Source organism: Numida meleagris, chromosome 16 (assembly GCF_002078875.1).
Source record: "Numida meleagris isolate 19003 breed g44 Domestic line chromosome 16, NumMel1.0, whole genome shotgun sequence".
In the NCBI taxonomy this organism is placed as follows: Eukaryota; Metazoa; Chordata; class Aves; order Galliformes; family Numididae; genus Numida; species Numida meleagris.
In genome coordinates, this window is record NC_034424.1 from 5,502,749 (window position 1) to 5,520,857 (window position 18,109).

General features: G+C 47.5%; 2 protein-coding genes across 19 annotated transcripts in view; one reads left to right on the top strand and one right to left on the bottom strand.

Annotated features, from left to right (window-relative positions):
• Nucleotides 1-18,109, top strand: part of USP20 (ubiquitin specific peptidase 20) — a 33,702-nt gene that overhangs the window by 11,851 nt on the left and 3,742 nt on the right. For 2 of the 7 annotated variants that reach the window (XM_021414234.1, XM_021414236.1), the window contains 10 exons: nucleotides 567-600; nucleotides 1,048-1,093; nucleotides 1,326-1,506; nucleotides 1,649-1,775; nucleotides 1,885-2,054; nucleotides 2,698-2,779; nucleotides 3,165-3,273; nucleotides 3,668-3,770; nucleotides 4,033-4,104; nucleotides 5,061-7,158. In XM_021414234.1, the coding sequence (XP_021269909.1) occupies nucleotides 567-600; nucleotides 1,048-1,093; nucleotides 1,326-1,506; nucleotides 1,649-1,775; nucleotides 1,885-2,054; nucleotides 2,698-2,779; nucleotides 3,165-3,273; nucleotides 3,668-3,770; nucleotides 4,033-4,104; nucleotides 5,061-5,221 (1,085 nt within the window). In that variant the 3' untranslated portion in view covers nucleotides 5,222-7,158. Of the gene's footprint in view, nucleotides 1-566; nucleotides 601-1,047; nucleotides 1,094-1,325; nucleotides 1,507-1,648; nucleotides 1,776-1,884; nucleotides 2,055-2,697; nucleotides 2,780-3,164; nucleotides 3,274-3,667; nucleotides 3,812-4,032; nucleotides 4,105-5,060; nucleotides 7,159-7,183; nucleotides 8,054-8,759; nucleotides 9,205-10,015; nucleotides 10,148-18,109 lie in introns of those variants that run through there. The other 5 variants (XM_021414237.1, XM_021414240.1, XM_021414235.1 and 2 more) reach the window with 5 other exon arrangements.
• The window catches only part of FNBP1 (formin binding protein 1), a 95,281-nt gene continuing 86,789 nt past the window's right edge, over nucleotides 9,618-18,109 (bottom strand). For 11 of the 12 annotated variants that reach the window (XM_021414254.1, XM_021414253.1, XM_021414248.1 and 8 more), the window contains 2 exons: nucleotides 17,182-17,340; nucleotides 14,849-15,017 (listed from right to left, as the gene is read on the bottom strand). In XM_021414254.1, the coding sequence (XP_021269929.1) occupies nucleotides 14,983-15,017; nucleotides 17,182-17,340 (194 nt within the window). In that variant the 3' untranslated portion in view covers nucleotides 14,849-14,982. Of the gene's footprint in view, nucleotides 12,716-14,848; nucleotides 15,018-17,181; nucleotides 17,341-18,109 lie in introns of those variants that run through there. The other variant, XM_021414247.1, reaches the window with a different exon arrangement.

The following is an 18,109-nucleotide window of genomic DNA, read 5'->3' on the forward strand; positions in this document are numbered from 1 at the left end:
AGTGAGGTCTAACAGCCAAAAACGAGAAAAACTGCATGTAAGAATATTCCACAAGCATTTGGGGGGAATGTTAAATATCCTATAAAGCCTGCCATAATATTTATTTCACTTAGAGACTGGCACTACTGAAACTTGACAGTTCAGCTTCTCTTAGAAACTCAGAAATGAGTTTTCCCATCTGCTCAAGGGTGTTGCATTTTCATTTTGAATCCCAGTGAGTGCTCTTAGCAAGAAGCAGACATGGCTTTTGGGTGGTTTTTTTTTTGAGTACAATGGCTCCTTAACCTTCCTTGCTTCTTCACTTTCTCTGTCCACTCCTTAAGTCTTAGAGGACTTAAGCGTTTTGCTGTAATCACTTACAATGGTGAGCAGCATAGATTTTACTGCTAGTTGACTGCATTCTCCTACCACCCTTATTGAGGGAAATGCTTGTTTCCATCTCTTTTCACCCTGGTTTTCCTAAGAAGCCACTCAGCATCATTTTTCTGCGCGGGGTGGAAATGTATCAGTAGCAGAGTTGTGTGCTCTGAGCATCTGCATAACAGCTTTCTTCTCTTCATCTACAGGGGACAACATGTACAGTTGTGAAAGGTGTAAGAAGTAAGTCTGCGTTATCTGTATGGTATTTCTGGAACTTCAGTACTTCATACTATTGTTACACATTTTGCTGTATCGTCTCCCTGGACATCTCTTATGCTGGGTGTCATGTAAAGTCTGCCTTGCCTTGCACCTGAGTTCCAATCTTGAGAGTTCACTGATATGGGCAGGTAGAAAAAGTGTTGGCTTTGAGGGGGGGAAAGGGAGGAAGAAGGGTGTGAATAGGGATGTGGCTTGGCAGCTATTGTATTAGAAGGAGGAGGCGTGACAAACCGCTTGTGCCATGCCTCATTGGATGAGGATGTTGCAAGGAGCCTGAATTTGTTGCTGCTGAAATCAGGATCTGTCTGAAATTTCAAAGTGAGCGAGATGCAGCCAGACAATCGCGTTGCCTTTTGGCATCCCTTTGCTTGAGCGTGTTCTCACAGCTCGTTTCTCTTTCTCCCTCAGATTGAGGAATGGAGTAAAGTACTGCAAAGTCCTCCGGCTACCAGAGGTGAGCAAGAGTGCCTTGCTTCTTACTTTTCTTTCAGCAGACACTGGAGGTAAGGAAGCTAGAGGTAGAACTGAAACAGCAGTTTGACTTGGTGGTGAAGTTCTGTATCTAGACCAGATGAGATTCGTAACAGGCAAAAAAACCCTTGCACAGATAAGGTGCACAGAGAGGCTGTTGGATCGGGACACCCACAGCAAAACTGTGCTTTGGTGTTCTGTCTTTGGTCTTTTAGATTCTCTGCATCCACTTGAAACGGTTCCGGCATGAGGTGATGTATTCCTTCAAGATCAACAGTCATGTCTCCTTCCCCTTGGAAGGGCTGGATCTGCGACCTTTCCTGGCCAAGGAGTGTGTCTCCCAGATCACCACCTACGATCTGCTGTCAGTCATCTGCCATCATGGCACAGCAGGCAGTAAGTCCTCCTTCCTGTGAGTGTATGGCAGAAGTGAGCGGGAACGAGAGGAATATGAGCAAAGCAGAAGTGTGTTCCAGGGCTGGGCAGCAGCTCTTTGTCTGCACTCTGAATTTCAGCTGCGTTGTGTTTCCTGTTACAGGTGGGCATTACATAGCCTACTGTCAGAACGTGATCAATGGCCAGTGGTACGAATTTGATGACCAGTATGTCACTGAGGTCCACGAGACTGTGGTACAGAATGCAGAAGCCTATGTCTTGTTCTACAGGTGAGCAATGCTCTGGATGCAGCAGTTCCTTCCTGGTTGCAGAATACTTAGAAATGTGTATGGAAAAGTAAGAGTTGAAGGATTGCTTCATTTTCTCTTCCTACTTAAGGAAAAGCAGTGAAGAGGCCGTGCGAGAGCGTCAGAAAGTTGTGTCCCTTGCCAGCATGAAGGAGCACAGTTTACTCCAGTTCTACATCTCTCGAGAGTGGCTCAACAAATTTAACACCTTTGCTGAGCCTGGTCCCATCACCAATCACACCTTTCTGTGCTCTCACGGAGGTAAGACGGTGCTGCTAACCCAGAAGAGCAACTTTCAGCTATGCCTTCATGTTTTCTGGTGCGTTAACAAACACAGGAAGAAAAGCTCCAGCTGTAGTCCTGTCACAGTGCATGCTGTCGTAGGATCTGCCTCGTTGGCAAAAGCTCCGGCCCACTCAGGGAGAGATGAGACAGTTACCCCATTGTGCTGCTGATCGGAGGCGCAGAGGAATGCCTAGTGCTGGGAAACAACAGCATTCAGCTCTCTGCTTGTGTTTTAAAAACAAACCTGGAGAAAGCAGATAAAGCAGCGTTTATCTGTGTTACCCTATCAGCAAGGTTGTCCTACAGTGTTTGTCTGGAGAATGGAGCACACGCTCCTGAAGGGACCTGATACCACATTTTTGCTGTTCTCTTTCATCTCTCGTGCTTGGGAGCCCTCGTGCTGGTGTATTTACAATTGGAAAGGAAGCAGTTGGTTAGAAATTGTCACCTTGAACTGAGAAACTTCCAAAGTCAATGAACTCTTCAGTGACTTCTGTTAGTAGAGGAAGCAAATGCTGGAATCGGGGGGTTGCAGTAAGGACGATCTGTCTGTTTGCTTTTTCTGTCTTTAACTGCAGTAGAGTTCTGTTGTTCACTCTCCCTCTTGCCTTTCCTCCAGGGATCCCTCCTAATAAATACCATTACATTGATGACCTGGTTGTGATTCTGCCCCAGAACGTGTGGGAATATCTCTACAACAGGTGAATACGGCCATTTCATTCTCTGTCCCATTTTGTTTTCCTAGACAGTCTGTCATGCTGGGGTCTTCCATCCACCCAAGATCTAACACCTTACCATGGCACCTCAGGGGTATGCAGCACTTGGTGTGGGCTGCAAGACTTGTGTTTGGTAGAGCCTACTAATCTAAAGCAAAATGAGCTGTATCAGTGCGCTGTCTCATGACAATACTGTGACTCTCACTGTGTTGCATAAAGGCAGTGCTCTCCATTCAGAAAAGAGCTGCATGTGCACCTCCTTCCTCACTGCCTGGAGCAGTGCAAAAATCCATCTGTGTAGGATTCAGGGCTGGGCAGCACTTCCATTTTCCTGCAGTTTTGCATTCCTCCCCTCTCTTCCTGTGCTCAGGTTTGGGGGTGGCCCTGCAGTGAACCATCTGTATGTGTGCTCTATTTGCCAAGTGGAGATCGAAGCACTTGCCAAACGCAGGAGAATTGAAATTGACACCTTCATCAAGGTTTGTGTGGGAGGGATCCGGAGGCAATGGGAAAGGGTGGAGGTGGGAAATGGAGGCCTGTTGCAGACAGGTAGTGGAAAACTCTTGCCCTTGTTTTCCAGAATATGATTTACAGGAGACAGATCGCTGGGTTCCCCAGTGCTAACAGCACGGGGAGGGGCAGCTGGAACATGATACTGCTGCCTGTGGCTGCATGGACAAACTGCATTTGAAACCATCCCAGTCTCTTGCCTGTACTAGCTAGCAGGAACAGGTTGTAAAGAAGGGAGTGGGATTCTTCAGCATAAGGGGTTGTTCTGAAGAGTGGCAAGGCTGCCTTACAGCTAAAGGGGCTCCCCCTGACCTCAGCAGTGACTAAATCTTTTTCTTGCACTTCTGTTCTCTGCTTTCCCAGCTGAACAAGGCTTTCCAGGCAGAGGAGTCTCCAAGTGTCATTTATTGTATCAGCATGCAGTGGTTCCGTGAGTGGGAAGCCTTTGTCAAGGGGAAGGATAATGGTAAGAAGCCAGAGATTGCTGGAGACTGTCAGTGCTGAGAGGTAGAGTGAAAATAAGTTCCTTTTTAGGTGTCCTCCTCAGTAAGGACTGCACCTGATGGGTATGACTTGAGGCTGCATGGAGTCCAGGCAGCAACCAGTCAGTGTGCCTGCAGGTCCCCCGGGCAGGGCAGAAACAATGAGGACTAGGATGGGAAATGATTGAATCGGGTGGCAGCGTGGAAAGCACCGTGGTTCAGGACGTGTTTGTTTTTCTCTCACAGAGCCTCCTGGACCAATTGACAACAGCAAGATTGCACTCACAAAAGCAGGTGGCCACGTGCAAGTTAAACAGGGTAAGGCACGTGCTGCTGTCTTGTAGTGTTCCTAAGAGGTGAGGGAGAATATTCCCCTGGGTCTGTCTGTCCATAACGAAGCACTAACAGCATAATGGTGTTGCAGAGGGAGACAGCTCTCTGCTGGTCCCTGTGCTGACTGCCCTGACTGCCATCTCAGTTCCCCACTGACATGACCAACCTGCTGACGTGACTTACTGTAGTAAATCTTGCAGTCTCCCATCTCCTGTTGCTGCTATTCCCAAATCTTTCCATCATTTCCCTTTGCCCTGTATTGTAGTGTTGCTCTTGGACTTGTCCTTAACATCTGCTGTGATCCAGCTTGTGAATAACGCTGCTTGGGCTGTCCTCACTGGACTGCTAGGCAGATGAGGACTGCATTTGTATCTTGGTTATCTCTCAAAGCAAACATTTCTGCTCTCCTCCTCTTCTGTAACCTTCATAGTGAAGATCTTTGCTTTCCCTGCTTTTTGCTGTGGCTGCTTTAAATTGTTCCTCCCGGGACAGTTTGAAGGAACGTTTTCTGTCTCTCTGAGGCAGGAGAACCCCGGCTGCCTGAGAGTGGTGTGCACCTCTGGTCTGTCAGAGCTCACTTACTGCTGTACCTGCCCCCGGTGTTGTGGTCTGCTGCTGCTCAGTTCGGTTTGAGGAAGGGAAGAAGTGACTGCAGCAAAGTCCCACAGCTGCTGGCTGTAGTGCCATGGAGTCTCAGTGGCTTCCAGCAGCAGGTGGCACTGCAGCGGGCTGGTGGGAGCGCTGCTGCTGCGGCTGCATGGCACGGGGCTGCCCTCGGGTTGGGGCTGTGCTTCGTTTGGACGGTGCAGATACGGGCACCAGGTGTGCTCTGCTCTTCTGGTGCAGGCGGAGGTGGTGGGGGACGATGTCCTCTGTGATGTAATGCACCAGCCCCTCCATCTGATGGCTGCGTGTCTGCTTATTGCTGTTGTCCTTTTCAGGTGCTGATTATGGGCAGATCTCCGAGGAGACGTGGATTTATTTAAGCACGCTGTACGGAGGGGGCCCAGAGATCGCTATCAGACAGAACGTGGCCCAGGTCCAAGAACTGGAAAACCTCCACGGGGAGCAGAAGATTGAAGCAGAGACCCGGGCTGTGTGATCTGTGCAGGATGGGGCAGGGAAGGTAAGGCACAGCTGTGGGTGCAGATGGATGGGGAATCCTGAGGAGTCAAACCTATTCCCTCGTGCGGTACTCAAAGGCGTGTGCAGCTCCCACCACCACTTCTGGGGAAGCCAGGTGTCCTTGGCCATCCTTTCATGCGGTTCTGGATATAGGGCTGGTACTATGAAAGACTGGGAGAAATCAGTTTCTCTGTAATTTGGTTTTGTAGCCTCAGTGGGGGGAAAAAAACTGGTAGTGAGATTGCAGCTGGACTCACTCGCCTGTGTTTTGACCTGTGTCAAAGCCTCTCCCTTTTCTTTGCTTACAAGAAATCAGCACTCTTGGCTTGTCCTCAGTAAACCGAGTCTCTGCTCCTTTGCAGGTTTTGCTTTTGGCACTTTCCTTTTTTAACCCTGTGTAAAGGTAATGAAATGTTATTTATGTTTCCAGTAAGCAGTGTTGCAACTAGAGAAACCTGTTTATTTGAAGCTAACTAAAGCCACAAGGTCTCCTGGTAGTTTTGTGCTGATGGTGCACAGTTGTCACAACTTCTAGTTTTGCTCTTTATCTAATTCTTGCAACTTCAGTTGCAACTGAATAATTTTGAAATAGTCTGTTTCTTTCTCCCCTAAGCCCTGATGTTACACCTTCACCATCCTGGCAGGATTTTCTGCTCCTCGCATCTGATTTCATGTGTTCAGCATGTTTTCAGAGAGCAAAGCTGGAGGACGAGTTCTCCTTCCCACAGCACTGTTTCCCCTTAAGCTCCTGGCAGCTTTGTAGATGCGGGATGCAGCCTTACAGGTTACACTTAAAGCTGTTCAATGGGCAGACTTCATGGGAGCAGGACACAGGACTTGGTTCGTAAGCCCAGAGCCCCTTCTTAGAATGACCCTGCTGTCAGCACAGAATCTGTCTCTGCATCTGTCATGAGAAACAAAGGATGAGTGGGGTCTGAGGTTTGCACAGAGCCTGCTCGGGTGGCCAGCTGTGGGCAGGGCCCTCACACAGTGCACGGGAAGGTGCCTGGCTGAGCAGGGCTGGGCTGCTGCAACAGCTTGGTAGGAATGAGCTGCTTTCTGCAAACAAGCCTCCACCTGTGTGCTGAGGTCATTTAGCTTCTCAATACAGATGTGCTTTGTGTAGACAGTGGTTCATTTAATGAATAGAAATAACTTGCTCCCTCTGCTGCTGCTGTAGCTGTGGACTATGTAACAGCCAGCAGAGAGAGGCAGGGAGACAAAAGAGTCTGCACACCAGTTATCCCAGCAGGGCTGTTCTTAAAAAGTTCTTCCTTCACCTAAGACAAGGCAGTAGTCACAGGGCGTGCACCTGTGCACTTCAGTGAGCTTTAATGGAACCTCAGCAAGGCAAAGCTGGGGAGGCAGAAGTGACCTCTCTTGGGCTGAGGACTGAAACTGGAACCTGCCTGGTTCCACAGCATCGAGCCTGGGCTCAGGGGCCTGGGGCTCTGAGCTGCCTAGGGAAAAGAGAAAGGAAGAGAAGGCTGTGCTTCCACTCACAGACAGAGCGTGGAGAAGAGTGCAGAAGAGTTTGAAAAAGAAAAATGTGGCCTTCAGATTTTTTTAGACCAAAAGATTGCTGCAAACAGCAAATTCTTCTTTAAATAAAAACGCGTCTGTATATGGTTCGGCATGTTAATTTTACTACCTTTGTTTATTGGATGCTTGTATAGACCCAGTCGGGCCCAAGGGGAGGTCAAAGAATGAGCTGCTGTTGGGATTTCTCATTGTTCTCAGCTTTGTTAACCACTGCAGCCTTCTTGGAAGCTGCTGCAGAGCCTGTAGGGCTGCATGTCTGTGTTGTCTCTGCCCTTCAGAGGATGCTGTACAGATTGTAATAACACTCCCGTGCTTAAGTGTTATACTTTGTGCTGAAAACGTGTTCCAATAAATATATGTGCATCCAACACACTGCATGACTGCTGCCTGCCTGCAGGGCCCGAGCATCCGACGGCTTCCTCACTGTTCCCGGCGCTAATGAAAAAACCCCAAAGAAGACCCAAGCTTCCAGCTGCCATCATTTGCCATAACAAATCCTTCCGAGCAGTCCACCCACTGATACTGCACTGGGTCAGAGGAGGGCGCCTGCTCCCCAGCCAGCCTCTGTGCACAAAGACTTCCTGCTCACGTCGTTCAGCCAAGTTTAGCTCAGAAAGCTGCGCTGCCTGGGAAGCACGTGCTATTTGTGAGCAGCAGCGTGAGGCAAGCCCCGGGCGAGGGGAGGAGGCTGGAGCTCTGGAGTTTCTTGAGGCGTTCAAGCTTTGTAGAGCACAGCCTGTGCAGTTTTTGTCAGTGTTGCGTGGCTAGAGCTTTCCCACACTCCCTGGTAACACGTGCACGCGTCGCTTTGCTCGTGGGCACGATGCAGCCAGCAGCAACTGCGACCGAGTGCTGGCAGTAAGAGGCTGGCACGCTCTGGCACGGGGAACAGAAGCACTGCGGTAAGAGGGGGGTGACAGAAATGCACCCCGGGGTGAGGGGCTGCAGGAGACAAGCGGTCGCTGCCAGGCTGGCCAATAACACAGCATGAGCTGGAGCCTGGGCTGCCCACAGGAGCAGAGCTGGGGCAGTAAGGACGCGCAGCTCGTTCTCTAGCAACTTGAAATCAACCCTCAAAACTCGCATCTAGCAAACAAACGCCGTAACCTCAGCAACTGCAGAGCAGCGTGCAGCATTCCAGGAGACGTGAACAAATTCCCTTCCCTAGGGGTGGGATTATATAGCGTCTAGACAAACGGCTCGAGTGCTGCACTGGCCAAACCCTCACTTTTTGTTATCCTCTCTCCATTAAAATATTCAAAGCTTAGTTCTGCATCTATATTTCATTTGAAATGTGACTTCACTGGTGCTTTTCTCAGGCCCCCCCAGTTGGTCTCTGTGGTATTTCTGAACATGTCTCAGCCCAGCCAGTTCTGTGACCCGCTGTCAATGTAAGTCATATTACGGCTGAGCTGGAGCAGTTCTTTTTGCATATCCCTTCCTTTTCTCCCTTATTTTATCAGGTCTCTCGCTGACTGCCAAAAAGGGGAGAGAACTGTTTGTGCAGTGGACTGATGGAGCTAACCTCAGGATTTTAGATTCTTTGCTCCCTCCCTCAGTCTTCTGGAAGCACCAGGGGGTGGGGGGGCTGATTTCCATGCTGTTCTCCTCACTACTCCCAGGCTTAGACTACAGCCTCATAGACAGTTCTGCTGCAGCCAGGGCTGTGATGCACAGAGGACAAACACTCCACACTAACCTGTCCCCCGCTCTTCTCTTCTGATGCCTCAAACCTACAAAGGGGAGTAGCTCTTCCTTTGGTGATGCACAGCCAGCGTTCAGGAGCTTCACCCCACAGCTTCCCTTCACGATCCTTTGCCCACACGACCTCAGCCTGATCCTGCAGCCCGTTGTTGCCAGTGGTGCATGTGCATCTCCACCCTCCTGCATGGAGAAAGTAAATAGCAGCCTGTACTCTGACACGTTCAGTAACAGTTCTGGTGGAGGTAACGCTCATTTTATTTTCCTCCTAGCTGTTGCTCACCTTAGCTTCAGTTTCCTGCCTTCAGTCATTCTCTTGTGCTGTTTCTACGTAAAGTTAGCAATGCTGCTACTGGTGGAGATAAATCAGAGCCAGACTGATGCTCCCTCCCGCTCGCTGTTTTCCAAGCAGTACCCAAGACATGGAGCACATCTCTCAGCCTGGTTTTCTCTCTACTTCTGAGCATTCTTTCTAGCAGCCTATTTGATAAACAGTGCCGATTTGTCCTCGATTGACAGAGATGTGAATTAGTTCTGGCAAAGAACAAATGAAGTCGTTAAAACAGCAATCTGACCTTAGATCTCTACAGAGCTGCTGCAAGTCAAAGTATCACTGACACTGAGCTGCACGGCTGCAGATCCTCACGGCTCCTGGCTGATGCTGCTTGCAGTGAACCGGGCTAGCAGGTGAAGTCAGAAAGTTTAAAACAACAACAGGAAAAAAAAAAAAAAAAAGAAAAAAAAAACACAACCCATGAAACCACACCACCTTTTTTTTCCAGCTGGAATGGTGAAGGTTTGATAAAGCTGCGTCTCAAAGAGACACAGTGCATCTCCGGGCCCAGCTGGTACTCCAAACACCGGCAAATTCCAGTAGGAAAAACAAAACCAAGAAACGAGGACCACGAGTGAGAATGCCATCATTCATCTGAATGCAGCAGGCTACAACACGGGTATCTGGCCGCAGCAGTAAGTCACAGCTGGAAGTGGCTGTGGGAAGGCAGCAAGCTCAGCGCGGAGCCCCATCGAGAGCCCCCAGCACAGACATGGCCATTTCTATTGGGAAAGAAAAGGAACAAACCCATTTTTCTTCATCCCTGGAAGATCAAAGGGGTCCAGCGAAACAGTGCTTCTGGAATTAAAGGTTTATTTAAATATGTGGATGACTTTCATTGTTACAAGGTCAATATTCGCTTTCAAATGGAAGCACTTTATTTGGTTGAATTCTGTCTCCAGAAACGAATGGGCAACACCAGAACCTTTTACATTGGCAATGAAACCACAACACTGAGATGCCACCAAAATCTAGAGATCAGTGCTCAAACACACATACACACACATATACAAATAAAAAAGTGCTCGACAGCATCATGTTAAAATAGAATTTGGCTTCTTTTAGGTTTTTTTTGACACTTCAGGCAGGAAAAAATAACGAACAATATGCATCAAACTAAATGAACTTCTGAAAAATACTCAGCATTAAACACAACTTTCAGTATCAGTAAATATGTTTCTTCTCTATTTACAGGTGTTAAGAAAGGGCATTAGAGACTTTTGCTGGGGACAGCAGGCGGATGCAGGCTGTACGGTCCCCGCTGCTGGGCAGGAGAAATAAGTTCAAGCCGAGTTTTTATAAACCAGTGCACAAATTCAGTCCTCCTGCTTTTGTATAAGGTAAACCCTCCTAAGTTACCCGTTCTTCACCCCGGATGAAGGCAGCAGAATAAAGATGCGTAGGCTACAATGTACGTGACTGTCGGCAATTTTTCTTGCAGTAAGTTTTCAGATCCAGGCATGAGGGAACTGCTGGCCAAGTTTATAAAAACTCCGAACGTGGCCTTTTCATAAAAGCTCGTCCAAAGAAAATCAGTCAGCTCAAGCTCCTGCTCCTCCTACAGCGCTATGTAGCGACACAGACGTTGCAACTGCTCCAACGTTCCACAGAGGCTGACAATAATATACTGTCCACCCAGATTAAATATATAAAAGCAAACTTCTATCTAACTTCTACATCGATGGCACAGTAATAGGTGAAAGTGAACTCCTCTCGCTGCTGATTCAAGCAGTGCATCGGGCACGAGAATAAAACACTGCAGCTAAAATATGCTAGGGCCATTCTTGCACAGCTGTTTGCTGCCGACCGCCCGGAGCCCATCGGTGCCGCCGCCGCTCGCACGGCTCCATCACACATCTCTGCACAAAGCCACGAGCACCGCTGCTCCCAGGGGCTCACGGATCTGGAGGTGACGTGACCGCAGCAGCAGCGGGGACAAGGAGGGCAGTCCCAGTGGCGAGGGCCCTTCTGACTCCAGTCACACTGCAGCTGAGGGCTCAGCCCCGCTCCGCTTTGGTCAGATGAAAACACGACCTGTTTGCTGGTTGATGCTTGCAGGCTGCGAGCAACGCAACAGCTGCAGAACCAGCTGAAGGACTGGGGGGTTTCTGCTACGGACATGAGAAGTTGGGATCTCGAATGGAAAGGGACAAAGTTCTGAAGACAACATTAAATCAAAAAGGACTTCATCCTGAGCGGGGAAGACCGAGGCAAACCCCAGCATGGAGAGCACACCGTTCTTGGACGCGTTTCTGCATGCTGACCCCGCATAAAAGCGCAGCAGGCAGCACAACACCGCGCACACACATCTGCAAACCACACCTGAGAGGTTTCATTCCAGGGTCACTGGGCACAGCGGCTCCCATACAGATTTTCCTCAGGTTCTGGGGATTTCAGGAGATGCTGAAGTTCCCTAAGAGCAAGCAGACTCCCCCAGAAGATGGGTTGGTTTAAGGATAAGTGAGGCGCTCAGGAGCTGCGAGGAGCAACCGACTCTTACAGGGATTAACCACGTACAGGATGACTGTGACAACCTAGCAACGGCAGAGATTCAGGGAAACCAACGCATTTATAGTACAGAGATCTAGAAAGCAAGTGACCCCTTTGTTAGGCAGCTTCGGTCACGCGACATTTGGAGACGTGTGCATGACGTGATACAGTGCAGCATCGCTTCTGCTTCAGATAAAACCATGTGAGAACAAGATGGCAGAGGGCTGGCTTCTGGGCCAAGGTCCAGTCCACGACAAGGTGGGAGAACGAAATAGAGTGCAGTTTCTTTTTTTTTTTTTTTTTTTTTTTTCTTTTATTTTTCTAAAAAAATTTCTGTTATTCAAACATTAACTGATGAGAACGCACAAGAGGTCATGCAAAAGAAGAAGGTAGGTCTGAAATGCTGAAAAACAAACCAACAAAAGAAAACTGCAAGGAGATTAACAACGAGCCACAAAATAATGTGGCCCTCGGGAAGGTGGGCGCAGGCAAGGCAACAGGGCGAGCATGCAGACTGAAACAAGAGCAAAACGGAGGTCTTTGTGACGAGCAAAACGGGGCTTCAAACCAAAACACCAGTGTTTGTGTGTGTCTGTGTGTGAGGGAGAGGAGGGAGAAAGGAGGGGGCAATAAAGAGGAAGGGACGAGAGAACAAGCAGGAAAGAAAGTGTACATACGTGAGCTTGAAGGCTTTCAGGCAACAGCAAGGTCAGAGGGATTTAATACTTGGCATGAGCATCAGCCTAGATTTAAAAAAAATAAAGGCTGAAAAGTATTAGTGACTTTTTGTGGAAAGAAGAATACTGAATGGTGCATGTGGATCGAGTTTAATATCTGCCAATTCAGAGCCCAGTCCAGCTGCTGTAACACTGTCCCCAGGAGCAGCTTACCACGTGTACGCACCTCCTTCCCAAGCTGATGAAACTACCTGCAGGATTAGTGCTAAAGGCACCATGTGAAATGCTGATGGACCAGTGCATACATTCAGATGGACTGAGGGACGAGGGAGGATAGAAGACAGACCTGCACATGCGTGGGACTCTCCAGGTGCCCTTTGCATCAAAGGGCAGCCAGCGGTTCTCTGACCAGCACTGGGAGGAGCTGGGAGGGGAAGTGCTGGTTATTTCTTATGGAAGGGCTGTGCCAAGCTGGTAGAAGAGCGGGGAAGGCTGGTAAGTTAATCTGAGCCACAAGTAGCATGCCATGGAAAAGAGCAAGCGTCTGAATGATACTGGGATGGAATTTAGGTCTGAATTTTTCAAGTGGGAACTCCAGACAAGACTGGGAGTCTGGCTTTCCATGGGTATGTTTTAACTGCCTGCAGGGTAAACAGACCATTTTGTTTCTCCTTCTGTGACAAGCTCGCCCCGAGGTTCTTGCACCAGCACAAACACCTTTAGGAATCTAAAACATAAGAAAGACAAAAAGAAAGAGACCGGATTAGAAAGAGACTGGAGAAAAAGGGTTCCCTTAAGAGTAGCACTACCTGCAGGAGGTTAAAGGAAACCGAGCACCTACAGGGTTACGGAGGGTTAAGCAAAGCTCCTGAACTCAGGCCTACTTCCCCACGCTCGGTCACCATTCACCCTCAGCCCTTCCTTCCAGGAAGCATCGCTGGATCGCTGCCTTCCCCTGGGAGAAGGATGTCAAACCCAGGAGCAGAACCCTGCCAGCACTTTCTCAGCACAACAGCAGAGAAAACAAACAGCTTTTTCCGTTTCAGTCTGCAAAGAGGTACTATATCTGTTCGAGTGAACGATACTGAAGAATAACAGGAAGCCAAAACACAAAGAATTCTGCAGATGAGCCCAGACCGACCGTCCCTTACACAGCAGGCCACGAAGACCCTTCACTCTTAGGGGAAGTGAAGAAATAAACAGGTAAGTGAAAGTCGTCTTAGCCTCTGAACTCATGCTTCATCACATTCCTGCAGCCACAGGCTTCTGGCTGAGGGTGAGCTTGCTCTGTGGTCAAAGCTACGATCCAGAAGTTTGCTTTGGCTGAAGAGGCTGCTTTATCGGGAGGAATAAAGGATGAGTCCAAACTTCCCTCGCACTTGTGACGGGGGGGACATTCAGATGTCCTTTGTGCCCACTTCCACAGCAATAACAAAAGAAAAAACCTCTCTCTGATAGCACAAAAAAGTTTCCACAGAGCCGCAGCAAAGTATTCTTCCTGAAAAACAACTGCATTTCTACTTAAGGTAGCTCTGTGTGGGAAGCAGGTGAAAAGCAGCTCTGGGCCATCTCCTTTCCAGTAAGGAACTCAAACTCAAATGAACAGCCATTAAAAAAAACTCACAGGAATGAGAAAATATAACGTTTATTAGAAGAAGACACCACGGTACATGAAGCTCTAAAGAGATTTCTGACAGGTGATGATTCTTTAAAAAAATAAGAATAGAAATGGAACAACCACACTGGCCAGATTTCACAAACTTTAACACACAGCGACAGTTCCTATGCAACTCCAACCAGATGCAGACAGCTGAGGAACCAGAAAGGCTTATCAATATAAGGACTGAATAGTTACCAAAACAACAGCTAAGTTAAGCGGAAGAACAACCTATAAAACCATTTATATTTATATATATATATTTATAAAAGGATAAAAATTTAAATTCAAGTAACTTTAGTTTTTAAGTTATGTTATATACATATTTTTTAATACCGGGAGAACTAAGGACAAGTATTTAACAAAAAGATTTTTTTTTTTTTTTTAAAAAGCCACAGTCCAGTTTCTAATTAATTACCAGTTCCTAAAGGATTTGGCAAGCATTAAATAATCAGATACAACCTAGATAAAAAGTGCATCAGCATGGTCAACTTTCACCTACTGCTTTATGCAAGCCAAGGCTCGGCGCGGTGGTTGCAGACCGCAGAGCTGCTGCCTCCAGGGGCTGGGTGTGGAGCGGGGGCAAAAGGAGCAGATGCAGGCAGAGGAGCTGCCGTGCTCAGCAGCCCATGGATCCCAAGTTGTTCTGTGCTCCTCCCTCCCCCAGAAGTGCAAGTTCACACAACAGTCCCTACCACTGCAGCTCCGACAGTTATTTCATCAAAGTTCTTCTGTGCATCACGTTTAACTTCACAACATCTGAGTGAAAGAGGGCTTTGCTCCCAAGCAGAATATGAGGTACCATATTTCATAGCACAGGATGGTCAGTCTTGAGCACAAAGGTCCAACTGGTTCCAGTATGGACAGCCGGCAGCACCAGCACCTGCCACGCAGGGAAGCCCTGCAGCAAGCTACACAACCCAGCCCCGAGCAACGCTCCTCCTCGTCCCCTAAGCAGTCAGAGGTTGGCACAAGCCCCAAAGCACGCGCTTCTATCCAACAGCTCCAGTTCTCAGTCTGAACGTTTTTAGCATTTCTAATCGTTTCCTGAATGCAGCGCAAAGGGAATGAACTGTGTCGGCTCCCGTTCGATTCAGGAAGGACAACAACTAAAGCCCTGCCATGGGGCAGTGCTTCCATCGGCAGCGATGCACATTTAAATTTCAAGGAGAACTTATATGTGCATCAGCTGAGCGAGCGGTACCTAAGGAGTCTTGCATCGATGGAGACATGCCACGTGCATTCATCTCTTCTAAAGAAAACCTTCTGCAATAGCTCTCTTAAAACAACCGTAGCAGCAAACCCGTAGAACAAAAGGTGAACAGGCCTATGCAAACCTACTCAGAGATTTTCTGAAGTGATTTGTACACATCTGGAAAAAAAAAAAAAAAAGGCAAAACAAGATAGACATTACCGTTCTTTTTGTGGCAGGGTTTGCTAACACCCTTCTGACCGGAGTTTACCGCTGTAAACTTTGCCAGCAGCCCTCACAAGAGCATCTGCAGGAACACGCAGCCCTGAGCGAGGAGCACACTGAGAGGGGTTGCTGCAGCACAACTTACCTGTCCTACCCAGCCCACAAGCACACTGGCTGCCCGGGGCTTTGCTCAGGCACCTCACCTAAGTGCTCCTTGCACAGCTACACTGAGAGCTACCAGCTGCTCAAGCATCATTTTGAAAACAGGAGTTGAAGTCTGTAAATGCTTCAGCGCTGCCGTTTTCAGGAAAGTCGTCGTTTCCAGTTTAAGTAGTCAGGGATTGAATAAAGTCACTTCTACAACGTATTAATGTCAAGTGAGAAGCCTGCCACAAAGGTTTGGCTTTTAAATGCAGCAGCATTTCCCACAAATCTTTATTCTGTGATGTTTTACGGCAAGTTTTCTGTTTTAAAATATGTAAATATCATAGTCCATTTCCATTAGGCAGTCACACATGCAGTTGATTTTAAAGTCCAGCAAAATGAATGGGAAAAATGAAGGGTCTGAAACCCTTCCAGCTGTATCAGCAGTCGCTCCCAGCACAGAGTGCCCTTCAGGATCATTCAGAAAGACAGAGAGCGTGCAGAGAGCCACGCCTGGCACTTCTGACAGATGGAGATGCCACACCAGCCTAGCTGCTTGCTTCCAGAAGAACAGCAATGATGCTTTCAACCACTGCCACGCACAAAGCAGGCCATCTCCAGAGAACACAGACATACGAGATGAGTCCCTCATTCTGTGCTGTCTAGTTCTGAACATGAAGGAGAGAAAACATACAATCCACACCTGTGTTTTAGAGGTTAACTAAAGCAGGCAGAGGGGCTGAGCTTTCTTCTGCATCTCAGCTGACTCTGTGTTTGCCAAACATAAAATGACTATGGCAGAATAAGACCCTCGACTTCCACCTGCAGCAGACGAGGCACTGCGCTGATTGATACTGAACCCAGGACAAAGTGAACTGATCAACTCATAGTGTTTGTTTCCAGAGACAGCTCTCCTCTCTCCCCACTGTCCATAAACCTCTATGAGAATGGCTCTTTTAAATTGGATGAGGCAGCTTGTTTCACACCAAGAACTTTAAGGTCCAGGAAACACAATAATCAGAAGGATTAAATGACTGCAAAGGAAATGCATAAATTATTCAACAGTGGCCTTCAAACATACCAATTTGAAACAGACCTAAACCTTCTCAGTGTATTATATTACCAGGTATCTACATGCTAGCATGTATTCTACCCGGTATTCTCCTGTATGTGCTGCTTGCTTACAAAATACACCTATTTGGGAGGAGTCAAAAGCAACTAAGAAACAGAAAACTGTCCAGTTTAAGCCCAGAGTGCCTCCATTGACTGCATTTAAGCAAAAAGATGACACCATCAATTATGGGTCATCTGAAAACCTGTATTTCATCTGAAATAGCAAATACAGCCAAAAGACCATTATCTGAAATGTATCAAGACAGGAAAGAATAGAGGATTTTCCTTAATGTCGATGTTTTAATGATTTATCAAGGATCACAGAGTGCTGTGTAGAGAGGCTTTGGCAAGACTTCCCCTTCCAAACACACTAACTAAACGATGAGCAGGTTTCAGTTCCAAAGGTCCACAGAACTCATTAGGCTCTGAAAAGCCACCACGCTGAGACACAAAACACCAGGCTAAAGATTTCCTAAACAGCAATCCACCGGATCAGTTTGGGACAAACAACTGACTTGTGAATATGTCCAAGATGCCCCCAGGATATGTAAGGAAAACCAGTAATTTTTCCAAATGGCTTTGTGTTTCCTGCAATACACTGGGTGTGTAATGGCAGTGATGGTTGAACAAGCACTTAATAGGAAAGGCTGCATTTCCCCTCTACCACACTAGCCTTCTCTGACCGATAAAAAGCATGTTTCGCAGTACAGCAAGCCATATTAGTCCATGTACGAAATAATGCACTTTGTGGCACTGTACAGACTTTTAAAAGGCTCTATATGCAACACAAAGTTGCAGGCTTGGGTATCTCTGTGAAAGCAAATAAAGTAATAATAATATTATTAAATATAAGTCATAGCACCTTTGGCATTTTTGTCCAAATAGACTTCAACATAAGACGTTGGGACGTAGCCCTCCTCGTCTTCGTTCCTTCGGATTCGTGTCCAGCCATCTCCTTTGTCTTCTTCTATTACGTAGAGCATTTCTCCTTCTGCTACAGAAATTGTTCCTTCATTCTGACCTGAAAGACACAGTAAGGAGGATGTTATGCTACCCTGCACAATAAGAACCACAGGTGGAGTAGGGGCTGCCCATGGCACGCAGGAACAAAGCACAGGCATCCTTTGTTGCATCACTAGAAGCATGAACAAGAATACATGATTCTGGAGACAGCAGGGCACAATCAAAGAAGGAATGTGATCTTGCCATTGGAGTTGCCACAGGAAATGCCAGTGCCACCATCGGAGAGAATGAACCCATGTTATTATTAACCTGAACCTCACAAATATTCTTGTAGCTTATGTCCAGCTTTTACAACTCCTCTACTGGAAAGCAGTGATCACAAACCAGACATGTAAGTACCACAGGCAGGCTAAAACTGTAAGGCACTGTACTTAACATTAACAAGAACTTCAGTTGAGTATCATAAACCTAAGTTATGTAACCCCTATGTAAGTTTGTCCTCACAGCAGAACTCCCAGACATGTAACAGGTTTTCCACCAGTAACAGTGGCTCATAACATGCTCTGGTGATAACCAGCTGATCCCCCAGCATGCAATTTCAGTGAAAAAATCCTTGTAGGGACCTTCAGTAAGAATGGGATAAAGCACACTGAAGGAATGAAATGCACAACGTGGAAAACAGTTTTATTCCTTCACTCTTTCTCTCCAGCACTGTAAGGATGCACAGCTCTAGGTTTGGCTCTTCTTCTTGCAGAGGCCCCACAAAATGCAAGACAAATCACTGTCCTAGAGCCACCAGAAAACAGAATGATGCCAAAGCCTCACTC